Source organism: Magnusiomyces paraingens (genome assembly GCF_902498895.1).
Source record: "Magnusiomyces paraingens strain CBS 517.90 genome assembly, contig: contig5, whole genome shotgun sequence".
NCBI lineage: Eukaryota > Fungi > Ascomycota > Dipodascomycetes > Dipodascales > Dipodascaceae > Magnusiomyces > Magnusiomyces paraingens.
In genome coordinates, this window is record NW_022474071.1 from 1,514,950 (window position 1) to 1,533,458 (window position 18,509).

Genomic DNA, 18,509 nt, shown 5'->3' on the forward strand with positions numbered 1-18,509 from the left:
ATTATATATAAATTGCATATTATGTATATAAATAAATAAAAATAAAGAAATATATATATATATATATATATATATAAAATACTATACTATACTATTATTATATTCGACTTTTAAATCTTAGACTGAGCTGGAAGAAACCGGGCTCCTGCCTTCTCAAGTAGTCCTCGGAGTTTGTCATCTTCACTAAGTTGAGCCAAATCGGAGCTCCCACCCACGTGGCGAGTCCCGATAAATACGCTAGGGACTGTACGTTGACCCGTCATAGATGTAAGAGTATCTTGAATTTCCTTACCATTTGCTTTTTTTTGAATAATAATAATAATAATAATAATAATAATATTAATTAGTTAGAAAGATTGAAAAAGATTGAATGAAAAATAGATTCTCTCTTTCTATATATATATATATTAAAAACTCACTCATATGGTCTAGTTCAATATAGGCATATTCAACACGTAAAAGATCAAGTATAGTTTTTGCTCTTGAGCAATATGGACAGTAGCTAATATAATCAGTTAGTTAATTGTTTGATAGATGTAGGAATCTCTAATAAAGAAAAAGACGATATACCATATATATCATATATATATCATATATATATCATATATATATCATATATACAATATATATATATATATATAAACATACCTTTTTGAGGCCATAAACACTGGGTTTGATTTAATAAGTCCATCAAGGCCCTTTTTGATATCTGGGCCATCTAAAGCCACAATCAAACGGCCTGGAACAGCAGCAGCAACCGTAGAAATGCCTCTGTAAAGTTTCAACATTTTATTAATTTATTTTATTATTATTGTGATAAGAAACAACAAAAACAAAAACAATAAAAATAAGAGCCAATAAAAAACTCTTCAAAATTTTTTAAAAAAAAACAATTACTATTATTATTATTATTATTAAAGGAGTAGTTATTTATATATACCAACAAATCTACAAAAACTTTACTGCTCCTCGGGAGCAGGGACCTTGGAGCCGGTGGTAGGGAGACCGACGTAGGCCTTGAAGGAGTCGTAAAGGAGCCATTGGAGACCAGTAAGGGTACCAATCATGACAATACGGACAGGGAGACCGTTCCAGAGACCACCGAAGCCAATCTTGCTGTAGATACGGGAGACGGCAGCACCGGTAGACTCACCGGGAAGCTTATCAGCGTTAACCTTGGAAACCATGACATCAGCGGGGTGAGAAACAATGGCGCAGAAGACACCAGCAATGTAACCACCGAGGAAGGAAACACCAGTCTGGGCAAGAAGAGAGTACTCCTCCTTAGACTTGGGGAGCTGCTTGTAGATAGCCTCAACAGTCTTCTCAAAGGTAGCAAACTTAACCATGGTGTAAGGAATTTGACGGAACCAAAGAGGGACAAGACCCTTGTAAAGGGAACCGAAACCTTCAGCAGCAGTAATCTTCTTGTAACCATCGAAAACACCAGAGGCAAAGGGAGGAATGGAAGTCTGGGTCTTGACTTTAATGGCTTCCCAAGGGCAGAGGAGGATATCAGCAATGAATTCAGCAGAGGCGGAACCGGCAAGGTAAATCAGAGTCTTGTACTTTTCAGCATTTTCAGGGCCAACGAGATCACCGTAGGTCTTCTTAAAGTACTCGTAGAAACCGTACTTACCGGCACCTTGGAAAGAGTAACCGATAAAGGTAGCACCGAAACCGGTAAAGATACCACCAAGACCCTCAGTGGCAATGATGGACTTCCAGCCCTGGACGTTAGAAGTGTAAAGGTTAGGGTTGACTTGTCTGCGGCACTTGACAAGATCAAGGGGGGTGACGAAAGCGTGGGTAGGACCGCAAGCAAGGATACCACCGAGAGTGCAGTACTTGTAGTATTCAAGAGTGTAAAGGGGGATAGTCTTCTTGGGCTTGATGGCAGCGGCGACCTTAACGGCCTCGGCCTCGACGGCCTGGACGGCAGCTTCAGCCTTCTCCTCAATAGAGGAAGAGACGAAGAATTGCTTAGAGAAGGAGGACTTAAGAGAGGAGGGCGAGGGGAAGAGGGCCATTGTGGAAAATGGGTTGTGTAGGTTGTTGGGGTGGGAGTCTAAAAAAAATAAAGATTTGGACTTAAAGAGAAAAGGGGAAAAGGGAAAGAAAAAAAAAAAAAAAAAAAAAAAAAAAAAAGGGGAAATTCTTAAAATTTTCAGGATTCTGGTGTCTTTTTATAGTTTCTAAAAAAAAATAAAATAAATAAATAAAGAGTAATTTTTTTTTTTTTTTGGTGATTTGCCTTGTTAAGGTAGAAAAGCGCGACTGACAAAAAAAAGTTGACAGGCTGTATGGCTGTATGGCTGTATGGCTGTATGGGTTAGCTGTATGGCTGGCTTTATGGCTTTATGAGATTTTGGCTGGCTAGCAAGTAATAAAAAAAAAAAAAAAAATTTAAATTTCCCCTAACCCTATCATTAATACTTTTGCCCATTGGACATTTTTAGATGCGCTGATTGGATGGATTGCGCAGATGTACGGCTGATGTGCGCAAGTCTTCAGTTAACTGACTGGCTGGAAAAACTTTAGAAAAGAAGATAAAAATAAAATAAAAATAAAATAAAATAAAAATAAAAAATTTATATATTTTAATAAAAAGATTTTTAAAAATTAAATGAATTATTTTTATATTTTTTTTTATTTAATTATTTAATTATTTAATTATTCGTAGTGGTTAAATTAAAATTAAAATCTAACTGATTTCTCTCAATTCATTTAATATTGCCAGGTTTAAAATTAAGTCGAATACTTATTTTTTTTTTTTTTTACTACAGTAGAAATATCCATCATCATTTATCATTTTACATAACAACAACAACAACAACAACAACAATTGGAGAAAAAAAAGCTTATCTGAAATTTTACTACTACTACTACTACTAATACTATTTTTTTTTTTTTTTTTTTTTTCATATTATACTGAAATTTTCAAATAATAAAATCTTTCAATTTATATAATGCCGTTTATGATTTATTCCGAATAGTTCGCTAAAAAACAATAAAAAAAAAAAAAAAATAAAATAAAAGGACCCGCCTAATGCGGCGCCACTGTTATACCAGCTTGTCGATAATAAATAAATAAATAAATAAATAAATAAATAAATAAAAATACCTCGTTCCGATACCCACATGTAAATCACATGATCATCATGTGGTAGTCATGTGATTTATCAGCCTTGTTTACTTTATTTTTATTTATTTTTTTTTTTTTCAACCTTCTACAAAAACCTTCAAAAAATAAAAAAATAAAAAAATAAAATAAAATAAAATAAAATAAAATAAAAAAAAAAATGGCACATCGCCAAACAAGCAAATTCTTGCAAACCCCCTAGAAATCTCTCCTAGAAATCTCTCCGAAATAATATGCCAGCTGCCGCTGCTGCTGCTGCTACAGAAAACAACCAGCAATCAAATGCCTACGTCACATTCACTCATAAAAATACTGAGTATAGACTCAGATTGGTTTACTGGAATGCCCTTATCCAATACTCTTACTTCCATGCCCTAGAAAATGCTCGACCAAAAATCCTCCATAACCCAGAATTCCTCACCGCCCTAGTCACAGACTATTACGCTCCTGGATCTTATACAAAATATAACAACTACCTTGATAATTATACAGATCTTTTAAATGGGAACCCTCCACAAATTGCCATCAATGATCTCCTTCCAAACCCGGATTTTGACTTTGCAACAGCTATACTCTCTCTTCAACACTGGTACCATTGCAAACTACTCCCTCAAGTAGCTTCCATCCTTCAAACTCTTGGTATCTCTCTCGAATCTTTAAAAACTTTTGAACATCATCGTGATCTAGAACTTGCAATTCGCCATGGTCGCTTTTCACAGCCTACTTCCACTTCCTCTTCTACTTCTACTTCACAAGAAACTTTCTTTTTTGAAAACCCAAATGCACTCCTCACAAACAAATCAGCCTTGGCCGCATTACTCCCAGAATATAGACGCGTCCTTAAATTTCTTTTTGCACCATCTCCACCAGACTACCTCCCTCGTCTCTCCTTTGACGACGATGCTCTCCCAGTCTTACAAGCCCTCGGCTCGCTTCCTAGATCAGCTTACCTGGCTGCCACCTCTGATTGCACTGCTTCGCTTGTCCGTGCCATTCAATCACTTCTCCCATCCCATGATTCTTCAGGCATTTTTTCCGATCTTGTACATTATGACCCAGACTTAAATAATCATTCCCTCGCTTGGTTTCTCGACACTCTCGACGATGCTATGACTGCTGTTGCATGGAATTATCCACTACCACGTGACTACTTTTATCTCATAGATGCAGGCCTACTAGACCACCCTAAAACTGGCACACCGGTTTGTGACCCCCTACGTTCCACAGCGTTGGAAACTTACACATTTCATCGAGAGTTATTGGTCAAAGATTTCCAGCTTTCTGTGGCATATAAACTTTTACAATCTGACCAAGCAATTGATGAAGGAAAAGAAATTGATCCGGATAACGAGAACAACCAAAATGAGTCAGAATTTGAAGCGTTTTATAAGAAAATATTTTATGTCTTTGACAGAGACCCAAGACTAAGAACAACACGTGCAAGAAATCGAGTCCGAGAATTAGTATGGTCAGGTAATTATCGAAATGAATCTGAACGGAGTGTTGCCGAGCAATTAGTAGAAGCAGAGCTTAGGGCAATTGATGAGAATAAAGAAAACAATGTTATTGAAGAAGAAGAAGAAGAAGAAGAAGAAGAAGTGATTAATTATGATAGCATCAAACAAGATACCAATGAAAATGACCAATCTGAGCAAGAAGAAGAAAATGAGGAAGACCAAGACGAAGATGAAGATGAAGATGAAGATGACAGTGGCTGGGAAGACGAAAGTTTTTCTCCAGAATCTTTAAGCAGCTCTCCAGGAAAATCGTCCGGTTCGGTTATTCCAATCCTTGCATCCATTTTGCCACCAGTTTCTCCAAGACTTTTAGCATCACGCCAACTGCAACATCATCAAATGCAACAGCAACAGCAACAGCAACAGCAACAGCAACAGCAACAGCAACAGCAACAGCAACAGCAACAGCAACAACTTCCGTTTCAAACAACCACACGGAAAAAACGCGTTTCTTCGTTGATTGCGCGTTTTGAAAAACCTTAAAATTTAGAAGCAAATAATAGAGAAAAAGAAAAAATAAAAAAATAAAAAAATAAAAAAATAAAAAAATAAAAAAAGTCAAAAGTTTTTTTTTTTTTATTTTTATTTGTTTTAGTTTAAACATCAATTAGATAATAGAGTATATATATATACATTTATAATAATTAATTTTTAATTTTTAATAATGAAACTTTATAAACAAAAAAAAAAAAAGATTCCTATTTTTTTTATATGTTAAAATAAAATAAAATAAAATAAAAGTAATTGAAAAAAAATACTGATTCGACCCAGGATCGAACTGGGGACGTTCTGCGTGTTAAGCAGATGCCATGACCGACTAGACCATCGAACCAATTTTTTATAAAAATTTCATATTTTAACATGAAAAACTTTAATTTCAAAATTTAAACATTAGCAGATAGCTTTATTTAGTATAAATTTTAAAAAGTCTATTGTTAAAAAAAACAAAAATTTTGTAACAGGAACAAAATAGATAGTATTGATGCTGATATTATATATATATATATAATTTCTAATAACATTTAAAAAAAAAAATAAAAAATAAATAAATTGATGCTGACGTGATAAATTTGTATGGTCCTTGAAGAGGTAGACTGTTTAAAAATTTAATATTTTAAAAAATATCAAGATTTCTGAAAAAAATATCAAAAGTATATTCCCCCTCCCAACACATACCAAATACTATCTAACCACGTGCACTTCTTAATTATATCCTTTAATTAAATGCCTCTTGTAATTATAATTCTTCCAAGATCCTTTTTTTTCTCTCTCTTTCTCTCTTTTTTTCTCACTTTCTCTCTTTTTTTCCACTCTTTTAAAGTCGTTATATAGCACGTTGTGATTCCTAGTTGTGTAGTTTGGCAATAGTTTTTTTTTATTTAATTTAATCACTACCACTACCGCTACTACTACTACTACTACTACTACAATTATTTTATCGTTCCCTTTAAAGCATCCGATTGACCGAGAGTCTGGAAAAAAAACTACTACAATTTTTTGAAATACTCTATGCTTAAGAGTATTTCATAATTAGAAATAAAAAAAAAATAGTAATAATAACCAAGGTAAATATATAAAAAAAGTTACTTAATTGATTTTCTTTCAAAAAAAATAATGTATTTGAAGTTATTGAGTCACGTGCTATAATTTATAAGATTGTAAGGTTTATTTGTGTGTGTGTGTGTGGTTTTGACTCCCCATAGGTTCTGACATACAACACCATAACAAAATCATTTCTTTAGTCTTTAAACATTTTTTATCTTTTTTTCATTGTTATAAGCTTTAATTGAAATTTTCTTTAATGGTTTTGTCAAACGTTTCCAAAAAAAAAAAAAAAAAAAAAAAATCCTCTTGTAAATATTGTTGATTACTTGGATTTCCAACAATAAAAAATAAAAAATTCTAAAATGACCCTATCACCATCCGTATTGAATCAGCCCTCCATAAAAAAAAACACACACACTCTCTCTCTCTCTCTCTCTCTCTCTCTCTCTGCATTTGGTTCCATTCATATCCGCTTTTATTCTATCCAATAATAAACCTATTGATCCCGCATATTCAAGGCTATATCATGCTCCATAAAAAAAATTCAACCTAAAAAAATAGCCACTCAAATATATGGATTTTCTAAACTGAAAAATATAAATGGAAATATGTTGCATCTAATAAGAAAAAAAATTATAATAAATTTTATAATAAAAATTATATCCCATGGATGATTTATATTGCTCTTTAGATGAAAACAAAATAAAATAAAATAAAATAAAAAATATTGCTCTTCGATCATTCATTCGTTTGTTTTTTTATTGATCCTTAGAATCAATCAATATAATTGCTCTAAGCTTTAACAATTAAATTCCTAAAATATATTACCATTTGTTAAAATAAAAAGAAATCTTTTAGTAACTCAAAAGTTTCTTGACCCAAAAGATCTTAAAAACTACTCATCACTAAAAGAATTCCCCCTCCACTATATATGCTTATGTAATATCACAAAAATGAAAATTTAAAAAAATAAAAAAATAAAAAAAAAACACATTTTTCATCAAAATCTCTACCTTTAGAATATGAAAGCAATTTGATTTTACTTGATTCAAAATATATAATTCCCTTAAATTAGACCAAACAAACAAAAAGTGAAAGGTCGTACCCGGGATTGAACCGGGGTCACCGGAATCAGAATCCGATGTGCTAACCACTACACTATACAACCCAAAGCTTGAAAAAAGTAAATAGCTAACTTTTATAAAATTTACTTGAACAAAAATTGATTAAAAATGACTTTTTTTTTTATTTTAAAATTCATTTTTTTAATGAATCATTTATTTTAAATAATCATAAATTTTTATTTAATTTAATTCTTAAAAAAAAAAATAAATTACTTCCAATTACATTGAAAAATCAAGTTTTGTTACCAGTGGATAGTAAAGTCTGAATATCACAAGAAAATGTTTCTAAATTTTGACATTTTTTAAAAAAAAAATAGTTACCATATCAACAAGAAACACTTTTATTTTTTTTCATTTCTCTCAATACTTTTAACCTTACATTTTTTGTCATATTTCTTTTTTTTTTTCATAATCATCTCACTATTAGAAAAAAAAATAAATATACATATTTTAATCGATTTCATTGTCTAACAAAAGAATAATTATATATAAAAAAAGGCCTTGCTGGTTTTTAAAATTATTAATGCCTTTTATTTTTATATTTATATTGTTTATTTTGAGTTAGGGGTTTTCCCTATCTTTTATTTTTTCCTTGTCCCGAAACAATGAGACACTTTTTTCTTTTTTTTTTTTTTCAAATGGTTCATTTTAGCTCAATTGCTCTCCTCGATCTTATTACCCTCTCTTTATTCTTCTTTATAGTTTTAAAATAACCAGCTAACAATAACATGTCGATTTCATTTGTATCTTTCATTGATTTCCAATCTTATGAATTATTTTGAGCTACTTGTTTCTGAAAAATATAAAAAACAATATAAATAACAGCCATCATTTTATCTTTTTTTTAAAGAGACTTGCTAAATCGTATCGAAAATCATGCTATATTTAATTCTATTTTTCGGAATAAAAAAAAACAACTTGAATGAAGAAAAAAAAACCTCCATTTTGTCCAATTATTCAATTTGATTTCTTTTTCCATCAATTTCACATCTTGACTCTAATCATAAATAACTTTTCATTCAAATTCATTTCCCAGTATCTGCATTAAAAAATATATACGTAATTTATTTTCATTAATTTATTAAAAATTAAAAAGACATTCATTCTTTTTTTTTTATTTTCATAATTCACCAACGCCTTTAGATTCCAGAGTTCATGATCGGTGGATATATATATCTCAATTACATTAAAGTACAAAGCAATTAAAAAAAAAAGAATACGTCTACTGTTCTTCATCTCTTTTTAGCCTTGAATATTAAGCTGTCAAACATGATTCATAGGTCGCCCGTATCGTAACAACAAATCCCCACAATTTCCCCCTTATTTTTTTTTATTTATAGAAAAACCTCAACAATTATTGTTTATCTATCCAACTTTCACTCACACCTCATATATTCTCATTTTTTTAAAAAAAAATATCTATTCACGGGACTTTTATGCCAAATTCTAACTGGCTATTATCTTTCTTTTTTTTTCATTTCTATTTACCACCATTAAAATATAATGACATTTGATGTTTCACAAGGTTCGTGTGAATTTCAGATCTTATACTAGCTACCTGTCTCACCTGAGAAACAATAAAACCGCACAAAATGTTATTTTCTTCTCTCACTGTTCAAAAGTCTTCTTAAGAAAAAAAATTAAAAAAAATAAAAACCTCTATTGTTTGAAGGTAACGACAGTCTATATATTAAATGATTCACCCATTCATTTGCTTGAACTTTTGTTTGCAGATTAACCAAGAAAAACAATGTGGTAGTTCCAAAGAAATGAGGAATCAAACATATGTCAATTTCATTAATAATAAAAATAGAAGAAGAAGAAAAAAAAAAGCCAAGCATGCAAATCAAGCCCTTCTCCCGTCTTCAAACATGCATTGCTGTGGGACTAGGGCAGTTATTGTCTTGGAGTCAAAATTAAAACTCTGGAGATAAATTTACCCAAAAATTAATTTTGGAAAATGGAGGCTGATAATGGCAGATGTAAAAAAAATTAAAAAATTAAAAAATAAAAATAAAAATAAAAAAATAAAATAAAATAAAAAAAACAGGTCAACTTGAGGAATTTGCCAATTTTTCAAACTCAAAATGAAAAAATGAAAAAATGATATCTGGCATTTTGGTTTCTCAAGTATAAAAAAGAATCAAGTTTCCATCATATTTCTATTTTTTTTTCCTTCTTCTTTTCATCATCAATCAACTGGTTTTGATTTTTACATTCCTTTCTAACTACATCCTTTTTTCTTTCTCTCTCGATTTGTTTACTTTCTTTAATCAAGTTTTCTAAAAACTTTTCTAACAACTTTTTTATCCAACTTTTATTACTTACATTCCTTCAAAATGAAATTCTCTAAGGCTACTGTCCTTCTTTTTGCTTCTTACGCCCTTTCAGCTCCCATTGCTAGTCCTGAGGCTAAGCCTTGTTCCACCTGCTCTTCAGGTTCTTCAGGCTCTTCCGGTTCTACAGTCTACCCCGTCGTTATTGGCACTATTGGCACCACTAGTGGAACAAGCGGTGGCACCACCTCCAACTGCGGCTCCAGTGGAACTGGTAGCTGCGGTACTGCAGTTGTTTCGGGTACTGGCTCCTCTGGCTCTGGTTCCGGGTCTGGCACCTCAGGAACTGGATCCACTGGCGGTACTACTACTATAGTCACCAGCGGTGGTTCTGGCGGCTCTGGCGGCTCTGGCGGCTCTGGTGGTTCCAGCGGTTCCAGCGGTTCCAGCGGTTCCAGCGGTTCCAGCGGTTCCAGTGGCACCTCAGGTACTTCTGGGTCTGGCACTTCGGGTACTTCTGGATCTTCTGGATCTGGCACTTCTGGATCTGGCACTTCTGGTTCTGGTACTTCCACAACCAACAATGGCTCTACTGAATCCTCCGGTACCTCTGGTTCATCTGGCACTGGTTCATCTGGCACTGGTTCAACTGGTAGCGCCGGTACAACTGGTACTGGAACTACTGGCTCCACTGGTGGAACCGGCACCACCGGTAACGAGGCTACCACCACAACCTCTGGCGGTACTACCACTACTACCACTACCACTGGAAATGGCGGCACTACCGTGACTACCAGCGGTGGCAACGGTACTGGTGGCACCACCACTACCACGACCAACGGCGGGACTACCTCCAACAACACGGTCAACAACTCCAATACCTCCAATAACACTTCCAACAATACTAACACCAACAACAACACCAACAACAATACCAATAACAATACCAACGACAATACCAACAACAACACCAACCAAAACACTAACCAAAACACCAACGACAATACCAACTCCAACTACGCTGAAAACTTCAACACAAACTTCAATACAGCCCAGTTCTATGTTCTTTCCAGCGGCCTCATTTCTTCTGAATATGTGTCCGGGTGCATCCCATTCACTTACACCCTTAGCGGCAACAACCTTGTTGCTTCAAGCCCCAGTATTTCAAACGGTTACGTCACCGTTAACAACAATGGTGCTCTTGAAGTTGTTTCTGGTTCTGGTTCTGGCTCCTCTGGTTCTTCAGGAACCACAAACTGGTACGGCGTTGACACCGGATACTACCTCCCATCTACAAGCAGCAGTGCTACCCTTATTTCTTGCCCTAGTGGCAGTTCTGGTAGCGGTGGTGTTATTTACTACAACGCTTCTTGCTCCAACGGTCAAGTGGCCGCCATTGGCAGCAGCGGTAGCTGCGGTCTTGCCAAGTAAAGTCTTTATCCAAGACTCTCGTTGTGCATTTTTTTTTTTTCAATCTTTTCTTCATAACATTATTTATTTATTTATTCATTTGATCAAAGTAGTCACAAATTATTTATTTATATAAGGCAATTGAAATTTTGAAATAAGAAACCTGGCGCTGGCAAAAAAAAAAAAAAAAAAAAAGAGTTATATCTCTCCACACTGTTTTTACAAAGTAATTGCTACTCAGTTCCAAAGTTTCAAAAAAGTTATCGACACCAGCAGGACTCGAACCTGCGCGGGAAATCCCAAAAGATTTCTAATCTTTCGCCTTAACCGCTCGGCCATAGTGCCTAATCACGTGCTCTTTAGTCGATATAGTGATAAATATTTTAACTAATTTAAAAATCTATTTAGTGTATATTAATAATTTTTAATAATTAAAAGCTGCTTAGTGTAAAAGGTAACACATTTGCTTAATAGCAAAAAATACTGGGTTTGATTCCCAAAATACCTTACCTTTCCTGATGGATTGTAAAAGAGTACACACCTCGACTGAAACCATAGGCTACCTTTGCTACAGGAAAGCCGATTCTTCTATTCAGTCCAATTAGCCGGTAGGTGATTGCGGGCAGTATCTTTGACGGAGCATTTTAATAAATGCACGGGTGTCCGTGAAGATAATTATCTACTTATAAGTAGAAATAAGTAGGGAAGGTTTGGGACCAACAGAGTGGCTCTTTATGTTCCTCGTGAGCTGGCATCAGGACCGATCTTACGTGCCAGGAGAGACAAAAATTTTGTTGATAAAAATGATGGAAACAAGATACACAAGAGAATTGAGTGTCTTACACTAAAACAATAACAGAATAAGACGATTGAAATTCTAAAGAGCAGAAAATAAAATGGATTTTTTCTAAAAGAAAACACTTATTAATACAGTAAGAAGAATTCGTAGTATTACAATATTACTCTGGTATTAAAATGTACAAAAAATCTTTCTAAAATTGGTTTGGGAGTAATAATAAAGAAAAGTGATGAGTAAATTTCGATTCCTCTGAAACATGTATTTCAATACAATCTTTCTAAAGACATGAACCATGAAACCAAAAAGAAGGCTATATGAGAAAATAGGGTCATTTGTATAGTGACAGTATACCTGCTACAGGTTATAACTGAAGTTCGTGCGTAACAAGACGTATTTGCAGGTTACCCTGGATCAAACCAGTGATGACCCCTATTTTTTGGTGTTCATTTTCAAGCATTTTTTCAATCAATTGTAAATATCTTTAAATAATTTAAAATAAACGATCGGAACTATATATGTCCAATGGTTTAACTAATTTTATTGAGTATTGGTGGCTTCTCCGAGCTTGTTTTTGCAGATATATCAGTAGAAGTAGAGAAGTGGTGGTATCTTCTTTATACACTAGGTTTGTTCTGACTGAAAAAAAAAATAAAAAAAAAATAACTTGAACCTAACCCTAAGAATTATTTAAAGCTTGTTTCATTGATAAAAACCACTTCAATTTCATTTGTGTGTAATTGAAAGTCACATTGGAAATGGAAATCTCAATGAACTTTTGAGTTGCAATTTCAAAACTTGAGTTTTGAAAGTCATCGTCATTTTTACAAGTAGATTTATTTTCAAAAAAAAAAATTAATCAAAAAAATCCATTTCATTTATTCAAAAGATGATACTTTACAAGTTTCTTGTAAAAAAAATTGACCAGTGTAAATTTATTGATTTAAATCTTGTAAAACAAAAGATGTTTTCGCTAAATTGAACTTTGGAAAAAGTCAAATCAAATAAGCAATTCTCCCAAAATATTTTTCTTTTTTTTGCCATCAACACCGTCAATTTTTTAAAAGTATCATTCAATATTATAGTTGTTGTTTTCATCATATTCACTAGCTATTCAGTATCACCAGTTTCCTTATCATATAATCATTTTCTCTTCATTAATTTTATCACCGTTAGTTTCATCATCATTAAATTTTGATCATCTTCTAATCTAACTATTGAACAGATACTAAGAGCACATCCGCAAAATTCACAATTGGTACGTGCACCGCAATCATTTGAAAACCAGTGAACTAACATCTTAAGTCTAATCCTAAAAATCCATGTAAAACATCAGCTATCGTCACTGACAATCACATCGTTACTCTTATAAAAAAAAATGAATACAAAGCCGTTAACTAGAAACTCCACGCACAGACTGCCCCCCTCGTCTAATAAGTGCGTGCGGAGAGGAGACTCGCTAGTCATTATTTTTCTTTCACCATGGCTACTGCTGAGAGTCTACGGGAGCCACACTCTCTCCGAAACAAAAATCTTGGAGAGATGAAAAAAAATAATTTTTAATCGACAATTAGTTGTCATAACAAGGTTATACGCTACAGGTCGACTTGTCGGCCTGGTTTTGCTTGGGCGTATATTCTTTTGGCCTATCTGTTTTCTTAGGGGATTGGGTCTTGCCCCTTTGGTTACCACCAAACAAACAAACATTATTATGATTATTCGTGGGAACTTGGTTGAAAAAAATGTTACTTATTATTGAAAAACTTGATCTATGATTATTTATTCATTTGTGGAACCTTGGTTGGAAAACTTATTTTATTTTACGTTTCTTAAATCTAAATTTTTTATTATACTTTTAAACTCTTGCGATCTGCAACTTCGCTTTGACATAGCTTTGTTCAACAGCTTAAATTATTCAATTTTGACATTTCTAGTATCTTCAGCATCTTATTGATACTTTAAAACACACATTCTACATTATTCAGCACCATTTTAATATCCAATACATTTTTTTATATTCTCCTATTCTCTGGTTTTAGTTTAGATCATATAGTTTATAACCCTTTGTTGTGGTTCCTCCGCATGCCATGGAAGCTAGCTGCCTTTGCTTCAGACCCATTAGAAGCTTAGGCGTCCGTTAGTGGAATTGGACTTTTTGCGGAAGAGGGTGCCTCTCCAGGTGCAAATGACAACTACACAATTGGGGCGGAAATTTTTGGATATCTTGTCAGATAAGTTCCATTTTTCCATGGGAAGTAACCTGAGCAAGCGTCCACGTCGTGCTTCCTGGGATTTCTGGCGGCTACTAAAGCCTAACCAGAAATGCAAAATTTGCTCTAAAATATGTAAAATCTATATATAAGAAACAAGATAGAAATTTAATTGAAACTCAATTGTGGCTATAATAAAAACCCTTGGATTTGAGGCCTGAACCTATAAAGATCGATTATATTATAAAGGTCCTAATGAATGGCCGAATTGTAAATTTTCTTGTTAAACAATGTCATGTTTTGAATATAAAAATGAAGAGTTTTAAGTAAATTTACTGCATTTTCAATTTAATAATATGATACAGTTATTGTCTGGAGGTTCATAGTACCAAAAGGGAAACTTTTATAAATAGGTGGGAGAGCCGTTAAAGATGCGTTCAAATTATCTTTGGGACGAAACTTGAATTGATAGTGGTGGAGTGTTTATTTGAATTTTCTTGGAGCTGGTAATCACCAAAAGTTTAATATATAATAGTTAAATAGCTTTCCTAAGAAATATATTTTGGACGGGTCTTGAACCACTAAGAAAATCATATTCACTTAATATAAAAATCAACTTTTAGAATCAACAGCGTCAGATAAAAAAAACTGGCATCAAATGTTTGAAAAATTTACTAAGATATAAAATTAGTATTTGCTTGTATTTTTTTTTTTAAAAATATATGTATAATATCAATATTGACATTGATTTTTGTTTTCCCAAAGTCTTGTTTAGGATACCCCTTTTCAACAGGAGCTTTCTTTTGTTCTTAAAAGTTTTCCAAAAATAAAAAAAAAATAATTTCTTAAAATAAAAACTTAGAAACATTATTTTTGCTTTAAAAAATGAATTGTTTGTTTGTTTTTATTCAAGGGTTATAAAATTATATAACATCAGCATCTGCGCTATCCTTCTTGTCCATACTATATATCTTTTCATTTTAATAATAAACTTTTAATTTTGGCTTCAACATTGCATCTCCAACAGCCCGAAAATAAGTCCTGATGCCAGCTTACGAGGAACAGGGGGTTAAAAATAACCAAACCTTCCCAACTTATCTCCACTTGTCTTCATCAACGCTGTAATTGTATTTCTTAATCCCTCCAAGCAGAGATAAAGCTTACAATCTCTTGTAAGCCAGTTAAACTGTTTAAGAGAGTCGACATGTCCATCTCTGGAGATATCCGTTTCAGTCCTTTTCTTTCCTCTTCAAGCAAAGGACACTCAACTAAAATGTGATGAACTGTTTCCAGCTCTCCACATTGGCAGTTGTAACTATCCTTTTCAATTCCAAACTTTTTAAACCATGCGCCAAAGTTGCCATGGCCTGTGCGAAACTGAGTAATATTACTCAAGATCCTTCGACTATCTTTCTTCATGATCACTCCCGTAACCATTTTAGAAAGATTATCAGTACATTTCGACTCCACTGTGATATTATGATACCACAGATCCTTACTGCTGTTCCAATACATTTCCTGCCATTCTTCCATTGCTTGTTTCTTCAAAATTCCAATCGTCTGATTCTGTTGTTGTTTCAGTGTAAGAGGTTCAACCCTCTTGCATTTTCGTTTTTCATCCTTTTTAATCATGTAGTCTCTATCATCTTTCGCCAATATATAAAGCGTTGTTAGCTTTGCAATTGGAGATTTCTCAATCAATGTTAACAAATGACCATTAATAGGATTAGTTTTGCTAATATTTAGGTGTAAACGAATAGAAAATGTATTTTTGTTTGTTTGTTTGTTTTTATTCAAGGGTTATAGAACTATATAACATCAGCATCTGCGCTATCCTTTTATTGTCTGACTATGTGACTTGCCGGTTTTCATTTGTACCTTTTTAGTACTGGTGGTTTCTGTTCTGTGCGTCTCCGGTAGCCCGGAAGATGGGCCCTGATGCCAGCTTACGAGGAACAGGGAGAACCAGTCTGTCGGTCCCAAAACCTTCCCAACCCATTTCCACTTATCTTCACGGACGCCCATGTATTTCTTAATCTCTTCCGTCAGAGATACGGCCCGCAATCACCTGCAGGCTATTTAGACTGTACGGAAGAGTCGGCATTCCTGTAACCAGGGTAGCCTATGGTTTTCAGTCTAGGTGTATACTCCCGTACACATCCTCAGGAAAAGGGGGTATTCTGGGAATCGAACCCAGTATCTTCCGCTATCGAGCGAACGTGTTACCCTTTACACCATCCAGCCCTTTCCCAGAAAATGTATTTTTAATAATTTTTTTTGTTTATTTTTAACTTCATTTCATTTTAGAATGTTGTATAGGATTTTTTTAATATAAAACTGGCTCGATGGTTTAGTGGTATAATTCTCGCTTAGGGTTAATCTAAGCAATCTGCGAGAGGTCCCGGGTTCAATTCCCGGTTGAGCCCACACTTTTTAATATCAATATTATATTTTTATTTCAATAATTTAGGGGTTTAGCACATTTGTTTTACTTTTTGTACAATGCAAATAACAATAAAATCTATATTGACCTATGGTAAAAAAAAACGCATTTTTTTGTGATTATTTAGGATAAAATAGTGGATCGTCTGCAAGTGCCTGCTGACTTATTTTATTTTCCTCCGCCATGCGTTCGTAGTCAAGTGCGGTAAGAATATTACGTTTAATGACCTCGGTCCTTGGCTTCACCTTCTTTTTCTGATCTGACCGGTGTCTTGGCCGATTATGGTACTCTTCTTCTTCAGTACCAGCAACGGCAGCAGCTTCGGGGTGCTGTCGTAAACTACTTGGTGTGGTGCTCCATAGATTTTCAAACTCAATGAACTTACCAAACGATGAGTAATCAATTTCCCAAATGTGTTCCTTGTGCTTTTTACATCGGTCACGATCCTCATTCATTCGGTGCTGGAACTCCTCAGGCCGCATCGCCGAAGCTATGAGAGTCAGCGTTGCGTACTCTTTCGGTATATCTTCACGGTCTCCAGATTCAGAAGTAAGCCTTTTGGGATCTTTGGTCTCAGGCTTCTTTTCAACTTCTGTTTTTTCATTCTTGGGCTTCGTTTCCTTTCTATCTTCAACAGCAGGGTTTTCATCAATGACTTGCGTTTGACTAAAAGCTTTTGAGAAAGATTCTTCTGTACTTTGTTGTGTTTCTTTTCCCAAATCTAGTGGTTCTTTTGTATCTCTTAATGTCGATGAAGACTTGGCGGCAGTTTTATTTTCAGTTTTAAAAATTACTTGTTCTTCAGTTTTTACCAGTGCCTTGTCCCCAGTTTTTATGAGAATATTTTCTTCCGTTTTGACCATTGAACTACCGACAGGGTTTGTAGTCTCTCTAATCAGTTCTTCATTTTCATTTTCATTTTCTTCTCGCTGCTTTTTCCTGGCCACATCCTGGTTTATTGCTTGTCGTGCATGGTGGCTAGCAAATGCTGGGTCTTGATCTTGATCTTGATCTTGATCTTGATCATGGCATTGATCTTCAACCTCTTCTTTGAACTTTCTTTTTTCCCCTGAATAAACAGCTTTTGAAACTTCCTCTTCTTTATTTTCTTTAAGCTTAGCGTTCAAACCATCGGCACTGTGAAAATGTCAGATAACAAAATAGAAAACAAAAATTGGCACACTTACATAGTTTTGTCCTTTGTCAGTAAAAGTTCCCTGAATTCGTCATACTGGAAATCGGTTAGCACTCTGCGACGTTTATAGTATGCGAGAAGGCGTCTGACATTGTCGGTAAAGCGAGTCAAAACACTTAAGGAAGTTGTAGCATCAGAATCAGGGGACAAAGAGGTTGTTTCTAGGATCTTTATATAAAACTTAGGAAAATCGCGTTTTGTCCACAGATGATAAGTAACGTTTTTCTCATTGGCTTGTTTTTCAGATTCCAGGGCCAGCCTCAGAAGGAAATCCAAGCACGCAACCTTGTGTTGTGTTCCACCAGGTTTGTCGATCTCAGGAGATATACACTGGTAAAGATCCTTTTCAAGCGAACTGTTGTCTAGCAAAAAATTAACAGCAGCTGTTGGTGTTGCAATATGCTTTCCTATAGTGAGATTGCTGAGAATAGAAATGAATTCTTTTTTAATGTCTGCCATTGATTTATAGGTGTATGTTGAAGGGTTGAGTAGTGAAATTATATTCTGGAGGTTGAGGACTTCAAAATGTAAAAATAAATATGACTAATGATGACAAACAAATAACACAATACAGCCTTGAAACCTAGTTGTTTTTTTGTACATGTGAAATGAAAAATACAATGGGGTTAGGGTATCTAATGGTTTATGCCCACAAATTAAAAACTTAACGGTTAAAAACGGTCAACAAAATTTCAAATCTAAACAAGCGTATCTAAGTTTTAAATTCATCAATAAATATGTGAATTTGAAGATTAATTAAATTTCTTTAATACATACCTAAAAAACCTTTAATTATTTTTTAAAATGAAGTACGATAACATTATACTTGTGGTATAGGAGGTTTGGGGAAA

General features: G+C 34.0%; 5 protein-coding genes across 5 annotated transcripts; 2 read left to right on the forward strand and 3 right to left on the reverse strand.

The window, feature by feature from the left end:
- Nucleotides 1-110: 110 nt before the first annotated feature.
- Nucleotides 111-788, reverse strand: SAPINGB_P006139 (uncharacterized protein; the record flags this gene model as incomplete). The annotated part of the gene is made up of 3 exons (XM_032000853.1): nt 111-244; nt 420-502; nt 649-788. 3 exons carry the CDS (start codon nt 786-788, stop codon nt 111-113), a joined length of 357 nt encoding a protein of 118 aa, XP_031856744.1.
- Nucleotides 789-959: 171 nt separating this feature from the next.
- Nucleotides 960-2,030, reverse strand: SAPINGB_P006140 (uncharacterized protein; the record flags this gene model as incomplete). Its single annotated transcript, XM_032000854.1, has 1 exon — nt 960-2,030. The coding sequence occupies one exon, from the start codon at nt 2,028-2,030 to the stop codon at nt 960-962; it is 1,071 nt and encodes a 356-aa protein (XP_031856745.1).
- A 1,345-nt stretch (nt 2,031-3,375) lies between these two features.
- SAPINGB_P006141 (uncharacterized protein) lies at nt 3,376-5,142 on the forward strand (the record flags this gene model as incomplete). Its single annotated transcript, XM_032000855.1, has 1 exon — nt 3,376-5,142. One exon carries the CDS (start codon nt 3,376-3,378, stop codon nt 5,140-5,142), a length of 1,767 nt encoding a protein of 588 aa, XP_031856746.1.
- Nucleotides 5,143-9,667: 4,525 nt separating this feature from the next.
- SAPINGB_P006142 (uncharacterized protein) lies at nt 9,668-11,035 on the forward strand (the record flags this gene model as incomplete). Its single annotated transcript, XM_032000856.1, has 1 exon — nt 9,668-11,035. One exon carries the CDS (start codon nt 9,668-9,670, stop codon nt 11,033-11,035), a length of 1,368 nt encoding a protein of 455 aa, XP_031856747.1.
- Nucleotides 11,036-16,582: 5,547 nt separating this feature from the next.
- Nucleotides 16,583-18,117, reverse strand: SAPINGB_P006143 (uncharacterized protein; the record flags this gene model as incomplete). Its single annotated transcript, XM_032000857.1, has 2 exons — nt 16,583-17,600; nt 17,651-18,117. 2 exons carry the CDS (start codon nt 18,115-18,117, stop codon nt 16,583-16,585), a joined length of 1,485 nt encoding a protein of 494 aa, XP_031856748.1.
- Nucleotides 18,118-18,509: the final 392 nt, after the last annotated feature.